The sequence below is a fragment of the Coturnix japonica genome, chromosome 15 (assembly GCF_001577835.2).
Source record: "Coturnix japonica isolate 7356 chromosome 15, Coturnix japonica 2.1, whole genome shotgun sequence".
NCBI classification, from domain to species: Eukaryota; Metazoa; Chordata; class Aves; order Galliformes; family Phasianidae; genus Coturnix; species Coturnix japonica.
Window position 1 is genome coordinate 4434069 of NC_029530.1, and position 21428 is coordinate 4455496.

Consider the following 21428-nt stretch of genomic DNA (forward strand, 5'->3'; position numbering starts at 1 on the left):
GTCTGTTATAGGGATTGTGCACCAGGTGGTGGTGAAAAGAATGGGGGACAGGGACAGGAAGCACTGGTCAGTGCTCCCTTACTGCCTGCCTGGGCTTGGTGCCCTTAATCAGGCTCCCCTGCTTCAATTTGTGTGTCAGCTTCTACTAGGAACAGCACTGAGCACAGAGGTCAGGTTTTGTTCCAGCATTGCAGTGTTCCATTGCTTCCCAGCTCAGATCTAGCAAGGCACAGAGGCCAGAAGCAGTACCTATGCCAAAGGGTCTTGGATGGAAGATGCTCACCCTTGGCCTGTTTTACTGCTCATTGGTGTCTTCAGTGCTATGTTTGACCCAGACTCGCTGTCTTCCCAGGTGGACATTCACATCATGACCCAGCCTCCGTCAGGAGAGTGGGTTTATTTCGACACCGAGATCAGCAACAGCAGTGGCAGAATTTCTTATGTCATCCCTGAGAACCGGCGCCTGGGCATTGGTGTGTACCCCGTCAAGATGGTGGTCAGGTGAGGTACCTTGGGTGAACATGGCTTAGTTTCTGATAGGATACAATAGGCTTTAAACGTGCTACTTGGGCTGCATGACACAGCCATAGACCTGTTACTCATAACTAAAGAGACATTTGATACCTAGAACATGATCCCTCCTTGTGTGGCAGCTCTGATTATTGAATGTGATCAGAGCCTGGTTTGCTAGCAATGGGAACAAAACTGTGCTCTGCTGCTGTAAGAGGAAGGTCTGTGTTTTATTCTGCCTCTTACATCATCAGTAGGATGGTAATTGAGCTCTGGTTGCAGGAGCAGGCCTTCTGCAGCCGTAGGTGTATGGCCTTGCTGTCTCCTGCAAAACTGCACAACCAAGTGTATTTTAAATGATATACACTTGTCCTTGAAGGGCAGAACTTTGTACTCAGGATAATTTACAGCCTAAGTGGTTCCAGCTGAGCTCTGGTTGCTGACACTTTGAGCCACTGAAGTACGCTGGCTGTAGGGCTCCAGAGCACAGTTTTGAGCCATGCTTTATCACACAGTCCTTCCTGCAGTGTCCATCACTGCTGTAACTGGGGGTGGCTCTTACAGGCTCTGGGACAGGTTTAGGTGCTGCTCAGTGCTTGTGGTGCACTTCTGTACTCAGTGATACCTTCTGATATAACCTCTGTACATCAAGGACTGGAAGTACCTGTTTCCCTTCCAGGGGTGACCACACATACGCAGACAGCTACATCACAGTTCTGCCAAAGGGGACAGAGTTTGTGGTGTTCAGCATCGACGGCTCCTTTGCTGCCAGTGTATCCATCATGGGCAGCGACCCCAAAGTCCGCGCCGGAGCAGTTGACGTTGTAAGGTGAGCAGCAGGAGCTTGGAATGGTTGGTTTGTTTTGACCATAGCATTGCACTAAGTCTGTAATCCGTGGATCTGTGGATTTTCTTCTAGGCACTGGCAAGACCTTGGCTACCTCATTATCTACGTCACGGGCCGCCCCGACATGCAGAAGCAGAGGGTGGTAGCGTGGTTAGCACAGCACAACTTCCCCCATGGGATCGTCTCATTCTGCGATGGGCTCGTTCACGATCCACTGCGGCACAAGGCCAACTTCCTGAAATCCCTCATCACAGATGTAAGCCTGCATCTGCTGAAATATGACCGTAGCACAGGTGGTAGCACAGGTTACATTGCTGCTCATCCAATTGCCCCTGTCAGCACTGGTCTCTTGGCAGCAGTGCGGCCCGCAGTGGAAGATTAATCTCTGTTCATTTTATTTTCATCCTTTTATTGCTCCGCAAAAGTGCCCATGCTGTTAAATTGTGTCATTTCTGCTCTGCGCTGTCCCATTTCATCACAGGTTCTTCCAATACTTAAATGCCAAGTGAAACATAGGGAGCAGTGCCTTCCCTTCCCTCCTCAGGTGCTTTAGTCACCTGTTCAGTGCCCATTGTGTAACCTGCTGCTCTGGGGTGCCCTTTGGAGAGGGCAGAGGGGAATGGGGCCTTGCACCACCCAGCCTGGAGAGGTGCATGGAGCATCTCCCAAACATTCAGCCCAAGGGAGGTCTTAATGTCACCCCACACAGAGGTTAGAAAACCTTTGGATAGAGCAAGCTTTTCTCTGTCAGACAAGTGGATTAACTGCTAGCATCCAGAGCACGTGTGCCCTGCCTTGAACAGAACTGATGAGGGCTTCGTCCAAGAGCTGCCTTTGTTCTCTGCCCCCAGAGGCAGTGTATTTTGCTGCCTGTCCCTTCTCCCTCTGTCCTGCAGCAGAGTAGCATTATTGTGTATGGCACCATGGCCACTGGGGGGGAATGCTGCGTGCTAATGCTGGCTCTGAAGGGGGTTGCAAAGCTCTCCTCTCCCCCAGAGACAAGCAGGCAGCCAAGTGTGCACCATCCCTGCCCCCTGTGGACCTCAAGGAAAGGCAGCAAGGGCAGATCTGCTTTGCTGTTGCTGTTACTCCTCTTGTTCTGGCCTGTAAACATCCTCAGCTCTGTTAATTAATGCTTTGCTCAGCGATGCGTTATCCAGCTGGGAACTTACATAAGTTATTGACCTAAGATTCCCACAAATGCTATTAAAAAACAACAAACCCTGCCTGTTGAGCAGCATGGAGCTCCCATATGTTCTGACTGCGTGCTGCTTTTTCTCTCTGCAGCTCCACATGAGGATCCATGCGGCATATGGATCCACCAAGGACATCTCTGTGTACAGCTCCATCAGCCTCCCGCCCACACACATCTACATTGTTGGCCGACCCACTAAGAAGCTGCAGAGCCAGTGTCAGGTAGGAGCCAGCTGGTCTGAGCCCCACAGGTGCTGCCCCGAAAGCCACAGGCTTAACATGGGAGGGGATGCAATGGGAATTTAGTCACCCTTGCACTGGATGATGAGCTGGTGTTTGCTGTCTGGTTACTGTGTCCAAATGTAGAGTTTTCAGTACAGGAGAGATGTGGACCTGTTGGAGTCCAGAGGGCCATAAAAATGATCTGAGGGATGGAACACCTCCCTGTGAGCACAGGATGAGAGCTGGGGCTGTGTGACCTGGAGAAGAGGGGCTTTGGGGAGAGCTGTGAGCAGCCTGTCGGTGTCTGATGGGGCTTTAAGAAAGAACAGACTTTACCAGGGTCAGTGTGATAGGACAGGGAGAATTGGTTTCAAACTTAGAGACAGATTTAGACTGGGTATAAGGAAATTTTTATAATAAGGGTGATGAGGCACTGCACAGGGTGCCCAGAGAGGTGGAGGTGACCCATCCCTGCACAGTCAGGGGATGGGGCTGTGAGCACTGATGGAAATGTGGGTGTCCCTGAGCACTGCAGGCAGTGGGACTACATGACCTTTAAAGGTCCCTTCCAACTCAAGCAATTCTGTGATCCTAAGAGGACAGGAACCACCCCCTGTACCAGGACCTATCATGTCTGAAAGGCTCACTGTTTTATGCATCGCCCCCAGCAAAGCTGGCACAGCAAAAGCCTTCAGCTGCACAGTGCCTACCGGGGAAACACGATGTGTTCCCCCACCCTCATCCCTCTTGTCTTGCAGTTCATCACAGAGGGTTATGCAGCCCACCTGGCCCAGCTGGAGTACAACCATCGCTCACGCCCCGCCAAGAACACCACGCGCATGGCGCTGCGGAAGGGCAGCTTCGGGCTGCCCAGCCAGACTGAGTTCCTGCGCAAAAGGAACCACCTGCTGCGGACCATCTCCTCCCAGCCCTCAGCAGCTGGAGGCAGCGCCGGCCATCGCCCTGAGCGCACCCAGAGCCAGTCTGATGGCGACAAGGAGAGGGACAGGGAACGCAGCCAAAGAAGTATGAGCATCGCCACGGGGTGCTGGGGCCGCAGCACACCATCCCGCCTGGAGTCTGGCTTCCTGGGGCAGAAATAGCAGAGCCAGAGCCAGCGACTGTCGGCTGCAGCCACCGGAGGAGAGAACAAAAGGAAAGAGGGATGAGGCCGGCGTTAATGTGGAAGGGGTAAATATGGTGCTACTCTCATAACATCGTGGTATTCTGGGAAGAGATGGGATGTTTCCCACACGGAATGTTCAGGCCTTGCAAGCGGGAGCGTCAGGTTTGTGTGGCATGAGCTCAAGGAACAACTGGAAATTGGGGGGGGGAAGTCTCCAGGTCAAGATTGCGCTCTTTCCTGCCTCCTTCTCTTATCCAGGTATAGTGACTGTAAATACGTGCCTCCTCACCTTCTTAGCCATCGCTCCAGTGTGTGTGACCGAGTGCTGTCCTCAGAGCCACAGAACAGGGGGTGAGGTTGGGGAATTTGCTTGTGGCTGTCCCAGGAGCCGCTGGAGGGGCTCTGCTGGTGCAGGGATGGAGTTGGGGTCAGTGAGCACTGCTACTGCGGCACAGACAGCCCCAGGTGTTGGATTTGGCATGGGCTGTGCCAGGCAGAGCAACCAAGAGCTTTACCTGTACAGAGGGCTTCACGTTCAGCCACGTTCTTAAGGAGTATGTGTAGTGGCAAAGCAGAACGGTGTCGATGCTGTTGGTAGGAGAAGAATGTTGGCAGATTCACACCCAAGCAACTGGGGTCGATACTACTATTATTTTTTAAAGAGACACTGTAGAAGCCAATGGAATTGAGTGCATTGACCTCTGAAAAGAAGAATACAGACTATTCTGTTTAAGCTGTCACAAGCCTCAGACACTTAATTTGCTGTTAAATCTCCAAATATTATTGCTATATATTATTTCCAAAACTAACCACCATATATTTGCAAGCCGTTCTTCTCATCCAAATGCAGGGTCTGACTCTCTCAACACCCACCTCGGAGACATTTTCTTCTTCCTGGGTTCTCTCCAAGTTCAGTAGCAGCTTCAGTGGGAACCAGACTTGCTTCTTTGACCTGTAGTTACTGAACTGTAAAACCTCATTGTTTTTTGCACTGATGATTTTTAGAATGGAAACCTGTTACCATCTCATGTAGCTACACCCAACTGTTTGTAGTGCATGACAATTAAATATTGCTACCAGGGTGTGTGTGTGTGTGTATATCTGTATATATAGATGTGCATATACGTATGCACACACACACACACACATATATATATGTATGTGTATATATTTAAAGAAAATAATCCTGTGCAGAAGTTTTTTCCAGCAGTAAGGAGACTGTAAGGAAGTGTGCCAACAGAGTCGGGCAAGCGTAAGAAAAGGCCATATCTTAATTTTCCTGGTGTGTCTCTCAGTGGATGTGCCTGAGCTGGTGGTCGGTGCGCTGCTGGAGCCGGGGCTGTGCGTGGCAGAGGGAGCTGCCCACTGTGCTGCAGGTGAGAACAGTGCCTGGTGTGGGGGCTCAGCAAAGAGCCCCGCAGCCCCGTGCCCTCAGCCAGGGGCCCGGCTCCCTCCCTGCACACACCTGAGGGGCCCATTTACAGGCTCCAGATGGCCTCTTCACATGGAGATTTTATAGTCCTACTGAGCACCCCGACTACGTGTAACCTGGCTTTCCCCCACCGCACCTTCCTGTATTTATATCACTTTCTACTTCCGATGATCTTATTTATAACAAAATTTTTTAGACTGGCTGCTTCATTTTATTAACTGTTTCAATATAAAGCGCAGGACGGCCGCACTGAGACACGCAGCACTGTGAACACTGCTCTGCTCATCGGCCCTGGGCCACGGTAGGCAGATCTCACATCGGGCACCTCAGACCTGGTGCTCACGGCGCTTTGGGTCGACCGAGGGACAGTGCTGAGCCGAGGCTGCTGCCCACACAGTGCAGCTCCCCGTCCTGCAGCCTGACCGCACACCGCGTAACCACTTCTCTTTGATAGTTCTTCAATTACAGAATGTATCCGATGACTTTTATTACCGAAAACTGACTTCCCTTTCTGTGGACTCAGCTGAGCTCCCTCTGAATGTACATCCGGAGCTTACTGGGTTTTAAAACCAATGTGAATTGTCCCAGCTTTTTCTTTTTGCTAGTCGAATGTTCGATCAAACAGTTGCCATCCGAGTAGGAAGCCAAGCCACAATCCATCCTGTGAAGTCACCAAACCACATCACAAAATAAATGTCTGCAAATTTGGATATGGCCTTTTGCAAAATTCTTCCTTCCTCAAAGTCCTCCACCGAGGTGAGGCACAATCTGCGCGTCCTCCAGTGCTGATGAGATGTTCACATCTTCTTACGTGTAGATAGTGTAAAAAAAAGAGGCGAATGTAAATTTTTCAGCATCAAAAGTGGGTATGTAAAATTGAAAGTTATTTATTTATATAGAGGAAGACATTTGGCTGGAGGGACTGGAGCCTTCAGGGTTTATTCATATTTAAAAATGTAGCTTTTTGTTTCAGGCATTATGTACAAAGCAATTACTTCATGGACCAACTTTAATGTAACTGTCAATGAATGCAGAAGTGCAATATTATACTCACCTCTCCATCACTTCACGTTCCCAGCAGCTGCTGACCAGTTAGACTGACAATCATAGCGCTCCATCCTCGCCCTCTGTTCAGCTTCTTGAAATTCCCCAGGTCCTTTCCTTGCCCCCCATCTGCTGCCATTGTGCAAATCCTACATGGAGAAGCAATTGTAGAGCAGGACCTTTATTGCTGCAATAATACCAGGTGACGTGGGTGTAGTTACCAGGAAATATGCCAATGAGTTTTCTCCACCAATTCAGTCCATCACAGTTTACATCAGTCTATCTTCAGCCACCCCCATCTGGCACTCATCTCTCCGAAGCAAAGATCAACGTGCTACTCACTCAAAGAACAATAGCAATAGTTTATCTCTGTGTTTATAACCTGTTTGTTCTGAGCTGTTTTGGAGAGCGATGCATGTGACTCAATGCCTTTCCACGTGTCTGGAAGAGGATCCATTTGGATGCAGGGAGGGGAACACACACGTATATTCCATCCTTGCTAAAGGGGCACTGTCAGGTTCAAGATCTAATTTATCCTTGTTACAAACAACTTGTTTGCTTTGAAAAGTTGCTTGGCCTCCTCCCTCTGGCTGTTGGGGCAGCCCTCAGCCCATGTTATTCCCACACTCACCCAACACAGCACACCCTGCACAGGCTGCCTTAGGCTTCTCTTCTATTTTTCCCCCTTTTTTTTTCAGTTGCTTCCATCAGAGTCAAACTCTGCCTTGGAGCTCAGATTTTTCTAACAAGCAGCTTTTTGTATTCCCAAAACAATCGGGCCAGACTTTGTACCTGACAGTGTCCCTTTAAAATCTTTAAAACCACGCATTCACTCCGAGCCATTTTCCTGGGTTGCTCACACCGTCAGACGAGGTGAAATTCTCATACCAAAAACGTTTACAGTGTCCGATCCGCGAGCCGAGAGCAGGAACCAGCCAAAGGCTCATCGCCGCCGCCGCTCCGCCAGCAGCCGCCGTGCTTGCTGTAGCAGCCCCTTCTTCAGGTATTGCCACTTTGCTGCATTTCCTATTAGTTCTAGAAGCCTTACGGTCCCTTCCCCGTCCTCTGCCTGTTGATAACCTCGACTGTCGGTTTTATATTCAACGATGTTAATTATATTTTATTTATAAAAAATTGCTCTGGGGTGGGGGTGGGGGTGACAGGTGGGTGCGTGGGGAACCGCCAGAGGGCACAGCGCGGTGTACAGCGCCGTGCGGACAACTTGCTTGCGTGTGACCAACCTTCTGTACAACTTCCTTCTCCTCCTTGCTGTTAGTGCATTGTCCCAACACCTGGGTGTGCTTTGTGTACAGTATCATTGTGAGTTACACAGATTAAAGAAATGGGAAGGCTTGTCTCTGTCTGCTTATTTGGGAGTTTCTAGAAACAGAAGTCACAAAGCCCAGGATGTGAGCAGGCATCACTTTAATGGGGGTTAGAGCAACAAACAGAGAGTGGAAACGTGTGCAGAACAGTCCTGCAGCACTCATTTGTCCTACAACCACTGCTTCTTTTTTTTTCTTTTTTTAAAGTTTGTAGATGTGCAGCCTTTGCAGTGGGGGAAAACAACATCCATTTGTATTATGGCTGCTGTGGGAACGGGCACCAAGCTGCTCAGAGCCTTGCTGCCGCGTGGGGCCTGCGCTGCAGGAAAGGGCAGGAAGAGAGCAAGGCAAAGGCTCCTCTCCACACAATGGGTGAGCAAAACTCCTGCCCCCCAGGTTCTCAGTGCATGGGGCAGCTGGAGCAGCCCCTGAAGGGAAGACACAGCTGCAGGTATTGCAGCCCTGCTGCAGACCCTGTGCCAGCTCCTGCCAACAAAAGCCCAGATAAGGCATCAGCATCTCAGTGCTGCTGAGCTCCTCAGGCCTTAAAAGGGTCACCAGGGCAAGCAGCGTTACAGCCATGCTGGCCCCGGTCACAAGAGGGAGGAGTGAAGTGGTTTAACAGATGAACCATTAAGGTCTCCTTCCCAGTCAGTAACTTACAGAGTGAAGGACACTGCCCCCAGGGAAGCATACTGATGTGGTGCTGCCTGCAGGTCCAGCTCATCAGTGCACCAGGGCTGTACCCGCAGCAGGACGGGTCCACGGCACCGCTACAGCACAGGCTCACTGCAGCATCCCTGTTCTCACCTGGAAGGTCAGCCCATCCCCACGGGTAGCTTGCTGGAAGGGGAGAGATGGGCACTCAGAGCACGGCCTTCCCCAGGACAAAAGACCACAGCACTCACTGGCTGGGGCCTCTGTGGGGCTGCCAGGACTTCATTTGTCCTGGTGGGACCCACCGAGAGGCAAAACAACCCAGCCATCAGCCCCGGTACCTTGTTAATCTCCTTGTGTCTCTCCTTGCTGACGATCTCCTCCAGCACTTCTCCATCTCCCTTAATAAGCCTGGAAGACAAGCAAGAACCACAAGGCATGAGGACTATCTGGCAGCCACGCTGGTTCCCCCTGCCCCATGCAGTATGTGCAAGGAAAACAAAATTTGAACAAAATGCTCCAGCAGTGTTTGAGATGGGCACTTGAGGGCCATGAGATGGGCTGATGCACCTCTGTGCTAGCCAAGGGACTGCCCCAACCCCTGACGCTCTATCAGGTACCATCTTGTCTTAGTTTCAGCTGGGATGGATTTTCCTTCAGTGTCTGGTATAATGCTACGTTTTGGTTCTAGGAGAAAAACAGTGCTGATAACACACTGATGTTTATAGTGTCTGCTAAGCAGTGCTGTAGAGAAAAGGGCAAAAGGAGCTGGGAGGGAACAGAATTAGGACAGCTGACTGAACTGGACAAAGGGATATTTGATACCATACAGCATCCAGGGGAAGGACTTCTGAAGGGGGTGGGAGTTCACCTCTCACTGCTTACGGCCCTAGCTGGGCATTGGTTGGGGGGTGGTGAGCAATTGCTTGTGCATCACTTGTTATACATACTTTTATATATATTTGTCATAACTATTATCTTTTCCTCTATCTTAATAAATAGTTTTATCTCAACCCACGAGTTCCACCTTGTTCTTTTCCCTGATTCTCTTCCCCCTTCCCACTAGGAAGGAGGGGAGTGAGTGAACAAATTTGTGGTGCTTAGCACCTTGACAGGTTAAACCACAACACATCATCTGGGCCCTATCAAACTTAAATAGCATAGCAAGTTTTTCCCTTGCTCTTACGAGATGAGCATCAGCAGGTTGCAGCCAGCACAGCTGTGGTGCCCCCACCCTGCAGGGACCAACCAGCCCTGTCCAAGGCTGAGGGCCCTGCATTTGTTGTGTGCTGAACCAGTCATGCTTGCACACTGCAGGAGAAAATACCCTCTACAGAAGCATCTCCTGCCACCCCATCATCTGCAGAAGCTTCACTGTCAACAGCAGTGGACTCAGCCTCTGAAAAACTTTTATTTCTTTCCCCCCTCCACTGAATTCAGGTCTGCTCCTGAATAGGAGCCAGTTCTGGCCTGGAATGCAGCCAGATCAGGACATCTCACCCAAGCGTATTTCCAGCATCATCAAAGGCAGCTCACACCCCCTAACACGAACAGGAATTTAATTCTCTTCATTACATGCTTTACAGGGAACTGACCTTAGTTCCACACCTCTCTGAGCCCTGCAGCCTGCCTTCTATTTTAAGACTGGACTTGTCATACCCAATTCCCCTCACCATTATGTTTTCTGCTTGCTGGAAGATGCAGCTTATTACAAACTGGGTCATTTCCACTTAGCAGCTATACAGACTTCACCCCGTTTTCTGTAACTCCAAGGGGAACATACCCACTCCCTAACTGGACCTGGGGCACCTGTGGCTGGGAAGGGTATTTTGCAGCTCTGTATAGTGAAGTTTTTTTATACCACATGGTATAAAACTGCCACTTTCAGGGTCAGTTACAGCAGGTTTGATGGAGAGGACCTGCATGGCAGATCTTACTGCTGAGTGGGACCTGACTCCAGGCAGTACTGCACATCTTCCAGGATCCCACCCCATTCAACCTTGATAGGGATGGACAGATGCATCACCTCTCTTCTGCCCAAAGCAAACCATACCTGGTTCTCCCCGTTTCAGGATCCACGACTCTTCTGATAACACTCTGCCTCGCGTCCCATTCCTCCTTTGTCATTGGTTTCATAGCCTGGATCCGGGACTTCTGCTCATCTGTCAAAACTGGAACGTGTCCATTAGTCAGAGCTGAGCTGGAAGGACCAGCAGACACAGCACTGTTCCTGCAGTGAGCAGATGGGAACACAGCGCCAGATCCTGGTGGTCTAACAAAAAAACCACGCAAGGTACAGTCTGGGTGTGCTTCATGTCCCAAATGAATGTAGGCAGCAGCTTTATTATAGAATGGTTTGGGTATGAAGGGACCTTTAAGATCTTGTAATTCCAACTCCCTGCTACAGGCTGGGACACCTCCCACTAGACCAGGTTGCTCACAGCCCCATCTAGCCTGAATGTCACTGCTGTTACTCATCCAGCATCTTTATTCCCAGCTCTGATCCACAAATCAGAATGAAATTCATCAATGAACTCCCAAGTGTGGCTCCTTACATTTACTGTTGTGAGCCACGCCGGGAGAAGAGCTGGGTGCCCCTTTGTGCCCAACCTCAACTCATGTGGAGGGCAGCAGCCATTCCTCAGCCTGGAGTTACCTGGCCCAGGCTCCACCTGCTGCTCCTTCTGCCACAACTCCAGCGAAGGGCCGGGCAGTGCCTCACCCACACCTCTCTCCTCCTTGACATCTTTCGACTTCTTCTTCAATTTCTTCCTTATCTTCTTCTTCTTCCTCTTCTCTTTGTGTTTCCCCCCCTTCCTTTTGCCGTGTCGCTTCACTCTGGTGTCACTATCACTGGAGGAGGAGGAGGAGGAGGTGGAGGAGGAAGACGATGAGGAGGACGAACTGTTGGAGGACGAAGCTCTTGCCTTCCTCTTCTTTTTCTTCTTTCTCTCTTTCTTCCTTCCTGCAACACACAGCGGGGGGTCAGCACAGCACCAAGGGGGGATGCACCACAAGGGGGCTGTATCACCTCCCTACCTTCCCTGCCGGCCATAGAGCTCGCCCTGTCTCCCGGTGATGCCGCCGTTCTCGTCTCTCCTCGCTCCCCCCGTCTGCTCCCGGACGGGCTGCGGCTGCTGCTCCGGGACCGCTTCCGGGACCGCCCGCGGGCCATGATGCGCTGAGGCCTACGGAGAGAGATCAGCACCACGTCCCGGCTGGGAATGCCAAAGGGATCTAAAAGGTGCGCGGCCCCTTTAAGAGCTGCCGATCCGCGCCGCCGCCACGTGCACGTGCCCGCCGTTATCCCCGCTCATCACCGTTACACGGCCCCGGTACACACTTCCGGTCTCCCACCTACTTCCGGTCACTACCACTATAAGGCGCCGCCCGGGTCCCGCGCCGCGCTCCATGGTTCCGGGGTTCGGCGGAACCAACAGTGACCGGACGAGGCTGCGGGGGGGGGGGGGCAAAATGATGCAGACATGGGAGAACGATACCAGCAGATAACACCAAGAAGAAAACAGAAGAATTTCACCCCAAAACAACGGCAAGGGTCGCGGGGAATGGGGTCAGGGGGAATGAGGGAATGGGGTTGTGAGGAATGGGGCCATAGGGAATGTAATGAATATGTAATCAAACTGAGGAGGAGACTATTGATTATGTATTAGCTTGACCTATATCTGTAACACACTTTTCTCCTTACAGTGTTAAAGTTTGGAGGAGCTATCCCCCTTGCACCCGGCGCTGCGCAATGCTGGATTAAACATACCTGCTTTATAACCCAGCTGCTTTTTAAACCCAGCTGGTTTGGTGTCACCTTGCTCCTGTTTGATGTCACCTTGCTCCCTCTTAAGTGACTCAGTGTCCACCCAGGGCTGTCAGCACAGTCCAGAAGCCAGCAAGCAGCTGCAGGCAATGTGTTGTGCAGAAGGCATGTCCCACCTGCTACCACACCGAGCACACATCCACGGTCTCAGGTATGTCTTCCTCACAGGTCTCTGTGAACCCATCTCCAAAGCCCTCTGCCTCCACCAGCTGTGGTTTCTGGTTGCACATGGGGCACAGCTGGTTGCGGATGGTTGATGATCTCATCCAAATGATGAGGTTCCAGCGTTCACCTGAGGCGATGGGAAGCGCCCCGTGGATCTGCCCTCCTCGGTGCAACAGCCCCTGGGTTCTCACGTGTTCCACCTCTATGTAGTTTGGTACAGGGGAAGGATCCTGGAACAAAGGGATATCGGAATGGCATTTTAAGAACACAATTAATGTCCTGAAAATGGAGGACAAAGGGGAACAGAAGCAGAATGTAGATGAGGCATGTGCTCAGTACCTGTCTGAAATCCCCGAAGTACAAATTGCCTTCCGTGAATTCTTTTCCCAGTGAAACATTTAGGGTGACTTCTGCATTGTCATAATGAGAGCTCAGATCCAGATCTTCGTGCAGTGAGTATTTGACAACAAATGCCTTATGGCTGTCCAGACAGTCACCCCCCAGGTCAGGATAAAGCAGGGCTGTGATGGGACGCAGGTATTTTTCACGCAGGGGTGTGATGAAACTTTCATCCATCCCGAGCTCATTGAGTAAAACCTGTCCCAAAGAGAGATGGGAACAGCTGACCAACAGCTGGGTACATCTGCTGCTTCATCAGAGCAGCTGCTGAGCTGTCTTGCACTCTTCCAACTCTGCTGCTTGCTCAAAGAAAGGACCAAAAAGCAGCAGGTACAGGGAAAGGAAAGAAGATCGAGGTAGAAAGTGATGGTGAACAGAGTAAGATCAAAAACTGAGTGTCCTTTAAAAACATACTCCTTGATTTAAACGTGTTGCTTAGATGCAAGGTGCTCATTGCTTTGAGATACCAGATCCCACCCCTTCTTCCTGCTTTTGCCCATCCTTTTGCCTCTGGACAAATAACACGCATTCCTTCAACCCTTTCATTTCAAAGAGTCTGTACTGAAACCATGCTGCACTCAAATTACAGAGTTTGGAATGGAAAGGACTGTGAAGCAAGGAGGTAAACTGTGTGTTCAGGAGCACTCTCCCTAAAGAAGCACAAGAGCTGGTCAGTCCTACCCCATAGTTATTCATGCTGTTGGGCCGGCCTTTAGGCATGTCCGACTGCTCAAAGTTCTCCAGCTCCTCAATAAAGGCTTGGCAGAACTCCTCTGTGAATATTGGGAGTCGAAAGATCCGCTTATCTATCAAGAAAAGGGAGACTGTATTTGCTGGGGAAAATAACAGGGAAGTCTTCTTGGCTGTTGTGTTTTCTAGGTAGGCTATGGTGGTCTTGGTGACAATGCTGCACCCACACTTTTCACTTTGTGCTCTGGCTGCTCGAGGGGTTGGCACCATTCCTCAGAATCAGCTCTGACTTGGCACCTATTTAAATGCCTGCTGTAGGTACCAAGGAAATGCTCTGAGAGGGCCCAGAAGCTGCAGAGGGAGGGCAGTAAACCTCATCACTGTCAGTCCCCATGGATGAAAGGGACTCAAGGGCATTCAGAGGATGGGGAATTTAATTGTCCAGCCCAGCTTTTGGGGAAGGCCGGGCCATCTGTGTTGCCTTTCAGGCTAGAGCCCTAAAGGTCTAAGGGGAGCTCAGTATTAAGAATATAGGAGCTGCAATACAGCGTGCAAAAGTATTGTTCTTGGAAACTACTCCAACAGGAGCCTTGTGTGCACACATTTGTCTCTTTCTTTTTGTCTTGAGAAAAAGAGGCAACTTTGCAGCTTCCCTTCCAAATTCTGTCCGTGTTTCTGGCAGGGAGAGAACTTCAAAACTTCCACCAGGGAAGCTGAAAACCCAGATCTCTTTAAAAGGCTGAAAACTAGACTGAAAATATTTCAGCTCAGACTAACCGAAGGGAATTGTCTGCAATGGGAAAGCACTGGGGAGGGAAAACCAAGCCCCTCAAGCTAACAGTGTTCCTTCACAGCAGGCTCCCCTGTGAGGTTATGGTACAAGCAAAACCCCAGCCCTGCTACAGCGAGAGCCTCTGATGAGACATCAGCAGACTGGGATTGGAAAAGCAGAAAACAGGATCTCATCCACCACATAACTGCTGCACAATACTGCCTCTCCAGAGACTCTCGTCAAGCAGAAAATAACATCCTGCTTGTCCTGGCTGTGTATCAAAACCGAGCTGTCAAAGACAGGGCTTGGAAACAGCAGCCATCACTGAAGCTGCAGCATCACATGGGTGTTCTTTGTTGATGATGGGCTGTTTTCTGTACCTGAGAAGGACTCGATGTAGCGCTGGAGGCCATGGAGATTAGCATCCGGTGCTGTGCAGTATCTAACGATCTCTAGAAAACCTGGGGCCAGAAACGAATCCTGGTGCCGAGGGAAGGATGACAAATGTAAACAGAAACGCAATTAGCTTGCACAGTCTTTTACAACCTGAGAGGGAAACGCATTTCCACATACACACAGGAAAATATGTAAAGCCTGACAGTCCCACTTGGGTTACTTTTGTGGCAGGAAACATTACCGTTAAGTTATGTCTTGTGGTATTTCATGGGTATTTCTAATTATAACTGACCAGATTTATTCTTAGTGCAGTGGGAAAGAGCCTGGCTTGCATTACGGACACCTAAGGGGTAAGTGCAAAGTCATTTCTACAAGATTTACCATCTTCTCCTGGCCTCAACACAACAGAGCTCTGCTGGAAGCATTTTCCTGCACAGATAGTGACAGCCAATGGCAAAACTCGTTGCTAAAGGATTTTGGAGCAATAAATCTGTGAGATTTTTTGTTTGACAGATAATCTGGAAACAAGTCTGTCAAACATCAGGAAATTCAAAGCAGAGCAGCCCATGACAAAGGGCTGCATTTACAGATGGGTGCATACAGACAAGCAGCCTGCTCCCACCCTTCAGCTGAGAGTAACTAGCTGATTATCTGAGCTGGTTTCTCTGGCTGTCCCTTACACTTCACAGACCCTGTTTGCTGCAGTGATGCATTAACTCACGATTACTAATGATATTCTGCATTCAGGACCAGGTGCTGGTTCAGAGTCCATAAAGAATGACCCTCATCCAGCAGAATCCTGCCTGGAGAACACACTGGGCTGTTTTGTTTTTATTCAGCCCGGCTGTGGAACTGCACAACACTCTTGATGAGAAAATGGCTTCCTGATAAGAAAATATAAGCTCTCAGCCAATTCCTTGAGTGCAAACCAGATTTCAAACACAGGATCTACCTGCAGAGTGTACATTTCTGTGTGTTTTCGTTTGTAACACTGAGAGATGATGGCTTTGCGCTCCACTGACTGATGAACCAGGTGTTTTCTTCTCTGTACCTCTGCTTCAATCTGGGAATAAACAACAGAACGTTGTGTTGGAGGATCAGAATGGATAACTAAGAAGATAACTAAAACAACTCCGGGTGTCTGCTCATTGTTCTGTAGCAGTTATTTCTGTTCAGGGCACCTCTGGGAGCTTTAAGCACGTGCTTTTGTTTTTCCGTAGTCAAGACAAGGTGAGTAAATATTTAAAACCCCAGAGGGATTTGAGACACATCTGCACAATGGATGGCTTAAGTAACAACTGAAGCCTTTCCACGGCTGTGTCAGGGGAGCTGTGAGTTTTCAGCCCTTTCGGGGCATTTCTGACACCTCATGCATCGCTCCGGGTCTGGTTTATGTCCTGACAAGTGCGGCTTTGTCCTCAATAAAGACGTTTCCTGGGAGGGAGACGGGACTTGTCAAGGTGGGATTAGCTCTAAGTGCAGCCGGGACAGGCTCGTCCATCATCACAGCAAACCCTGGGGAGGCAGCTCCCAGCACAGCGGGCATTTCAGGGCAGCAGACAAGGTGCTGAGGAGCCGCCATCCCTCGGTCCCACCCGCAGCTGGCCGCTCACCTCCCGCAGCACAGCCGCCATCTGCTCCTCGCTGCCGCAGCCCCGCTCCCTCAGCGCCTGCAACGACACGGCCGTCAACAGCCGAACCCGAGGCCGACCCACACCCCGACTCACACCCCGTCCCTCCCCGCCGCTACCCGCCCGTAGTCCCTGCGGAGCTGCCGCTCGTCGCGGTAACAGACGTGGATCCCGCAGCGCCCGACGAAGATGTTGGCGGAGAAGAAACAGGCGCACGAGCGGAACTGCCGGCCTGCCGCCATGTTTCCGACCGGAACGCGCTCGGGCACGCGCAGGGCGGTCGTCGTGCACGCGCCCGGCCCGCCCCCCCCCTCCATCCCGGTGATGATGATGGAGTCGTCGTTACAAGTGGCCGAGGAGGAGGTGGTGGTGGCGGCCGAACCCTGCGTCCCCAGCAGTAAATTCGAGGACATTTACCGGCTGTTGGCCGACGGCTGCTTCCCGCCCAGCTTCTGCGCCATCAAGAGGAAGAACCTCAAGCGCTATGCACGGAAATTCGTCGTTGATGGTGGGAACCGGGGCCCTGGGGGGGTTATGGGGGAGCTCTGCCCAGGGCAGCACGGGGGTGATGTGCTGTTATATCGGTGTTGCTTTGGGGGGGAAACGTGGGGATTTGGGTGCTGGGAGCCCCTGTTGAGGAGGGCTGGCTGTGTGAGTGGGGTCACTCGGTTTGTATGGGGGCTCAGCACGAAGCTCTGCTGCTTTTGGGAGATGTCCCCGGGAGCGTCATGGGGAAACAAAGCTGCCCCCCCGCAGGTGGCTGCCTGTACTACGTGGGGCCCAAGAAGGAGGAGAAACGCGAGGTGATCGTGGACCCCGAGCGCAGGAGGCAGGTCTTCCTGGAGAGCCACTTCACCGAGATCGGGAACCACCTGGGCCAGAAGAAGACGGTGCATCGCATTCAGAGCCGGTACTACTGGCTGGGGATCGTGAAGGATGTGGTGGACTGGGTAAGTTTGGAGCAATGTCTTTGACTTTCCCAGGAGGTTCAGGCAGGAGTCCCCAGTGAGCAGCTACCAGAGCCCTGCTGCAGGGACCGTGTCGCTCCTAGTGCTGTTGCTTTGAAGCCACGCACTGGGCCACTCTGCAGGGTGAAACTGCTGGAGCGTCTTGAGGCAGCTGGATAGATTGGATGTCTTTTCCCCTGAGCATCAGTTAAACCTGCACAGGTAGGCGGCATCATGCAGGACAGTTCTGGCCAGTGTGGGAATATGGGATTGGTTCAGACAAAGCATCGCTGGGTTTAGTTTTGAGCAGGCCGGATTCCTGCCAGAGCTCCTCGGCTCCCTGAGCTTCTGTAAGGAGAGGAGCACAGTGTTCCACCAGCTCTCCTGGGCTGCTTGGCTTCACCTACTGTAATTCCCCTGCAGCAGGGCTCTGCAGCATGGTCTGCTTTGGAGAAGTGTGGCTATATTACGTGGTCCAGACAGTACCCCGCTGGTATCCTAGGGATGATAATTTCTCTAGCCATTAGAAAAAAAATGCAATAAATATTTACCCAAAATCAGGGTGAGAAATGTCTTTGCTATAGGCTGCATTGAGAAAGTTGGTTATTGTGTCAGAGAAGGCTGTCTGGTGAGTTTTGTCACAGATGAGTTGTGTCAGTCTGTTGCATTCTGTTCTCTTTTTCTCCCATCCCTCTGTTTTTATTGGGTAGAAGGAAGCTGCACGGAGGTACTGCCCCTCTTACCCACTTATGTTCAGAATCTGACATAACTTGTCAGCGTATTTTAAAATCCTTTGACATGGTTTTTTTCCCTTTCCAGATCAAAATGTGTGAAACATGCCAGAACGCAGAGCACAACAAGAACATCTCACGGAAAGCCAGACCTGTTAAAGTGGAATCCCCCTGGGAGGTGCTGGAATTAGCTGTTCACGGTGAGTGCTTGTGGTTGTCTCACAAGCTCTTCAAGGTTTCTGCACCCACTGTAGGGAAGCGTGGCAGATTTACGGTCACACGTGAGTGACAGCCGCCTACCTCTGCAGTGAAGAACTGCCAAGGAAGCCGTAGCAGCTTACCAGGGTGCAACCTGATCCAAATGACTGGCACAGTTCCCACTGCATACACAATGGGAGTTGTGGGTGTATGTTACCACTCAGAATTGAGGCTGTCGTGGCTGTGTTATTGCTAACAAAGGTCATGGAACTGTACTATCTAACAGCAGAAAGAAGTTAAAGTATTTTACCTTTTGGCAACAGTTTTTTTCTGTGGTTGGTTTTTACCTTCCTTGTTTGGGTGATATTACAGCATCACGTTTTTTTATGTATTTATTTTTAAATGCTTGTTAATGCAGGACCTTTTCCTGAGACAAGCCAGAGCAATACACATGTCCTCATAGTGACCGACTACTTCACTAAATGGATTGAGGCTGTTCCTCTGCAGAAGAAAGATGCCTTGTCAGTGGCTAAAGCGCTAGCTACCATTTTTTACAGGTGAGCACTTCTCTTCTTGATTAAATTGCACCTCTGCAGTGAAATACAGGGTTGTTCTAGGGATTGTGTTAAAATACGTGTCCACAAGATGGTTCCCCAGAAGAGCAGGAACTCTTCTGCAGGAGAGGCTGTGCAACACCCCTCTCTTGCTGTTTACAGAGTCCTTGGGAACAGCGTGCTTTTCTCTTGTTAGCAGTGGAAAGGAAAAGGAAATATAAGTGGTTCACTTTGTGGCTCCAAGGTCAAGAGAGCTGGTGCCCCAGTTGTCTCCAGTTACATGATGTACTCTGATCCTTTGTAGAGAGTGTTTGTTTTACACCTGTGTGGTACCTGCTGCCACTGTACCTTGTGGGAAATGCATGTAGCCAGCAGAGATTTGCATTCACAACAGGAAACTTTGCCTGTTTCTTCTGGTTTCTTATTCAAAAGCAAACAGGCTTGGCAATTTTGGAGCAGATACAGCCAATAGACCTCTCTCTGCTCTTGGGAGGTCGTGCCTGCTTCTTCAGCACTAGCTCCATTAGAGAACCTTTCTCCCTTTTGTATCCTGTTTCCTGTGTGGATTGAATGCCTCTGGCTCTGCCCTGTGGCCATCAGAGTAAAGTAAGCTGTGTGTCCTCTTCTTGTTCAGGTTTGGAGCGTCCAAGAACATTTATGCTGGTGAGAGCTGGGACTTCTGTGAGGAGGTAGGTCAGGTGCTGGCTGCTTCAGGGAGAAGCAACATGATCTTGAGTGTTTGCTTTCGAGCAGAGCTACAACGTGCCATGTACAGGGCACAAGCTGCTGAAGCTGCCATCTCCCTTCCCCAGCCCTGTTGCCAGCAGCAGGTGCCTTGCCAGTGCCTTTGCACTGTCAGGATATGAAGCTGTGGTTATGTGGTACAAAGCCTTGAGCCACACTGCAGCTTCTCTGCCCAGAAGGAAAAAATCCTGTGAGATGATGGCTGTGAACTCTCTGCCCTACCCTGGGATTAACCCAGCTTGCCAGTGCTGTGGAAAACCACAAGCACGATAATATTTGTTGCAACACGTTTTCTCCAGCTCTGACTTCTCTAATGAGTTCTTCATGCCCAGTAATACTTTTCTTCCTCTTCTGTAGCGTCCTCATGCTGCCAGGGGGATTTCTGCTTCAGTCAGTTTTGTTATAAGCAGTATTTTGTTTCCTGCACTCTATAGCTACATCCCAGTAGGGCAGTGCTGTCTCTACTGCGATGCAGGCCTGCCTTGTTCTCCTGTGGGCATGACCTTCTACCTTTGCAGGTCAGCCGGCTCCTGTGTGAGCGATGGAACATCTCCCAGATCCTCACCCCTGTGAAGCCTGTAGACTGTGTGGGCCTGGATCACCGCAGTGCTGAGGTGCTCAAATCCTCCATCTGCAGCGTGGTGAATGAGAAGCCCAGTGAATGGGATGCCCACCTCGACCCCGTGCTCTTCGATTTCCGCACCTCGGTGAACTCTGCCACGAAGTACACTCCTTTCTTCCTCATGTTCAACAGATATGTGTGCCTGTCATCTGAGGTAACCCAGCAAGAGAGCACAGTTGTGTATGAGCTTTGCCACTGACACTGTTACAGAGTGATAACCACTTGTCTATGCCTTGCAGGTGGACTTTGTCAAGGACTCAAAAGAGCAGAACGTTAGTTCTGCTAAGGCAGATGGCCTCCCACCATTCACAGCTGCAGTTCAAGAGCAGCAGAATGCGGTGAAGGAAATTGTAAGTCTTGCAGTGCCTTGAAGGGGTTTTGCAGCTAAGTCTCTCATCTGTCCACAAATGCTGTCCCACAGGAACCTCTTGCCTGCAGGCTTTCTCCCATTGCCAGGCACAGCGGGTGGTGTGTTGTGGCAGTGGCAGCAAGAGCCCTGCTTAGGCAATGCCCAGCTGTCCTGCCCTGACTGAGTCACTGATGCTGCTTGCAGGAGAAGCAGGGCTGGAGCTGTGGTTTAACAGGAGGTGTTGTGAGCTTCCAATAGCTTCAGCCTAGATCCCGTTCTGCCCTCTACTGATGGAGAACTCTGTGCACAGCCATTAAATAATGCTTTCTTAACACAAGGTCTCCTGGAAGTTTGGGGTTGGTCAGATGAGGTTGGAAGGTCCCTGTTTGGTCCCGAGGTACAGCCGGTGGTGCTGACCTTGGCACAGTTTTTGCCAACAAAGTTGCAGTGTGGTTGAGCTGATTTTTAAGCTACCTCTCTTTTTAAGCCCAACCGAAGCTATCCGCTTTGCAGGTGATCGCCAACATGACCACAGCCTACAAGAGGGAGCGGAAGACCATGAAAAGGAAAAGTCGGGTCCTGCCCTCTCTTGCTATCAAAATGGAAGAAAGTGTGTTTGGGAGCAACGGTGCCTCTTCCCTGAAGAAGCTGAAGAAGGGCCAGTTTGTGTCCTTCCAAATCGAAACAGTCCTGCCGAATGAGCAGAGTATGGCTGAAGTGAAGAAATCCAGCTAGCTTCTGGGTTTTGCTGGTGTCCCGTGGGGCTGGGGACAGTGGTGTGAACTGTTCCCCGAGGTTCTTGTCCCAGATGTTTGGGGGTCCAGGCACAGACGCCTGCTCAGTCCAGGGGGACAAGGAAGGGGGAGGTTCAGACAATGGGGTCTGTTCCATCTCAACCCAGTCCAGGCTGGGACCATCCCTACAACACAGTGAAGTGGCATCATCCTCATTTATGCTTGGGTAGCAAGGAACTCTGTCTTGCCAAGAGCTCCACCTTGAAAACTGCCCCACTGGGGTTAATTGCACTAAGGCCTGGGGTGGAGG

The 21428-nt window shown here is 50.8% G+C and overlaps 3 protein-coding genes across 10 annotated transcripts in view; 1 reads left to right on the plus strand and 2 right to left on the minus strand.

The window, feature by feature from the left end:
• PITPNM2 (phosphatidylinositol transfer protein membrane associated 2) overlaps positions 1–6041 on the plus strand; it is a 104372-nt gene extending 98331 nt beyond the window's left edge. Inside the window, 5 exon segments of the mRNA XM_032447868.1 lie at positions 353–501; positions 1190–1339; positions 1430–1613; positions 2645–2773; positions 3532–6041. Of these exon segments, the coding sequence (XP_032303759.1) occupies positions 353–501; positions 1190–1339; positions 1430–1613; positions 2645–2773; positions 3532–3876 (957 nt within the window). The 3' untranslated portion in view covers positions 3877–6041.
• Positions 5885–11733, minus strand: ARL6IP4 (ADP ribosylation factor like GTPase 6 interacting protein 4). 5 transcript variants are annotated; one of them, XM_015877736.2, is made up of 6 exons: positions 11397–11733; positions 11014–11322; positions 10411–10528; positions 8699–8768; positions 6386–6524; positions 5885–6137 (listed from the first exon to the last, which is right to left on the minus strand). In XM_015877736.2, exons 1-5 carry the CDS (start codon positions 11530–11532, stop codon positions 6393–6395), a joined length of 765 nt encoding a protein of 254 aa, XP_015733222.1. In that variant the 5' UTR covers positions 11533–11733; the 3' UTR covers positions 5885–6137; positions 6386–6392. The 5 variants fall into 5 exon arrangements, 4 of the variants coding, with proteins under 4 accessions (XP_015733222.1, XP_015733221.1, XP_015733220.1 ...); XM_015877735.2 differs by having other exon boundaries at positions 5927–6134; positions 11397–11726; XR_001558471.2 differs by lacking the exons at positions 5885–6137; positions 6386–6524 and adding exons at positions 7784–8186; positions 8364–8543 and having other exon boundaries at positions 11397–11725.
• A 454-nt stretch (positions 11734–12187) lies between these two features.
• Positions 12188–16745, minus strand: OGFOD2 (2-oxoglutarate and iron dependent oxygenase domain containing 2). 4 transcript variants are annotated; one of them, XM_032447869.1, is made up of 7 exons: positions 16359–16745; positions 16222–16278; positions 15561–15671; positions 14593–14692; positions 13432–13556; positions 12691–12948; positions 12188–12581 (listed from the first exon to the last, which is right to left on the minus strand). In XM_032447869.1, the coding sequence occupies exons 1-7, from the start codon at positions 16650–16652 to the stop codon at positions 12306–12308; spliced, it is 1221 nt and encodes a 406-aa protein (XP_032303760.1). In that variant the 5' UTR covers positions 16653–16745; the 3' UTR covers positions 12188–12305. The 4 variants fall into 4 exon arrangements, with proteins under 4 accessions (XP_032303760.1, XP_032303761.1, XP_032303763.1 ...); XM_032447870.1 differs by having other exon boundaries at positions 16363–16466; XM_032447872.1 differs by lacking the exon at positions 16359–16745 and adding an exon at positions 15975–16042 and having other exon boundaries at positions 16222–16271.
• Between the last annotated feature and the right edge of the window lie 4683 nt (positions 16746–21428).

Bases quoted from the DNA above. Each gene is read 5' to 3' on its own strand.
- OGFOD2 (XM_032447869.1), bottom strand. From the start codon at position 16,652: ATGTCCTCGAATTTACTGCTGGGGACGCAGGGTTCGGCCGCCACCACC. The intron at 13,557-14,592 runs GTACAGAAAACA...TTTTCTTGATAG, and splicing joins CTACATCGAGTCCTTCTCAG to ATAAGCGGATCTTTCGACTC. The intron at 12,949-13,431 runs GTAGGACTGACC...TCTTTGGGACAG, and splicing joins ACAGCATGAATAACTATGGG to GTTTTACTCAATGAGCTCGG.
- ARL6IP4 (XM_015877736.2), bottom strand. From the start codon at position 11,532: ATGGCCCGCGGGCGGTCCCGGAAGCGGTCCCGGAGCAGCAGCCGCAGC. The intron at 11,323-11,396 runs GTAGGGAGGTGA...TGTGTGTTGCAG, and splicing joins CTCTATGGCCGGCAGGGAAG to GAAGGAAGAAAGAGAGAAAG. The intron at 10,529-11,013 runs GTAACTCCAGGC...GACACGTTCCAG, and splicing joins GCAGGTGGAGCCTGGGCCAG to TTTTGACAGATGAGCAGAAG.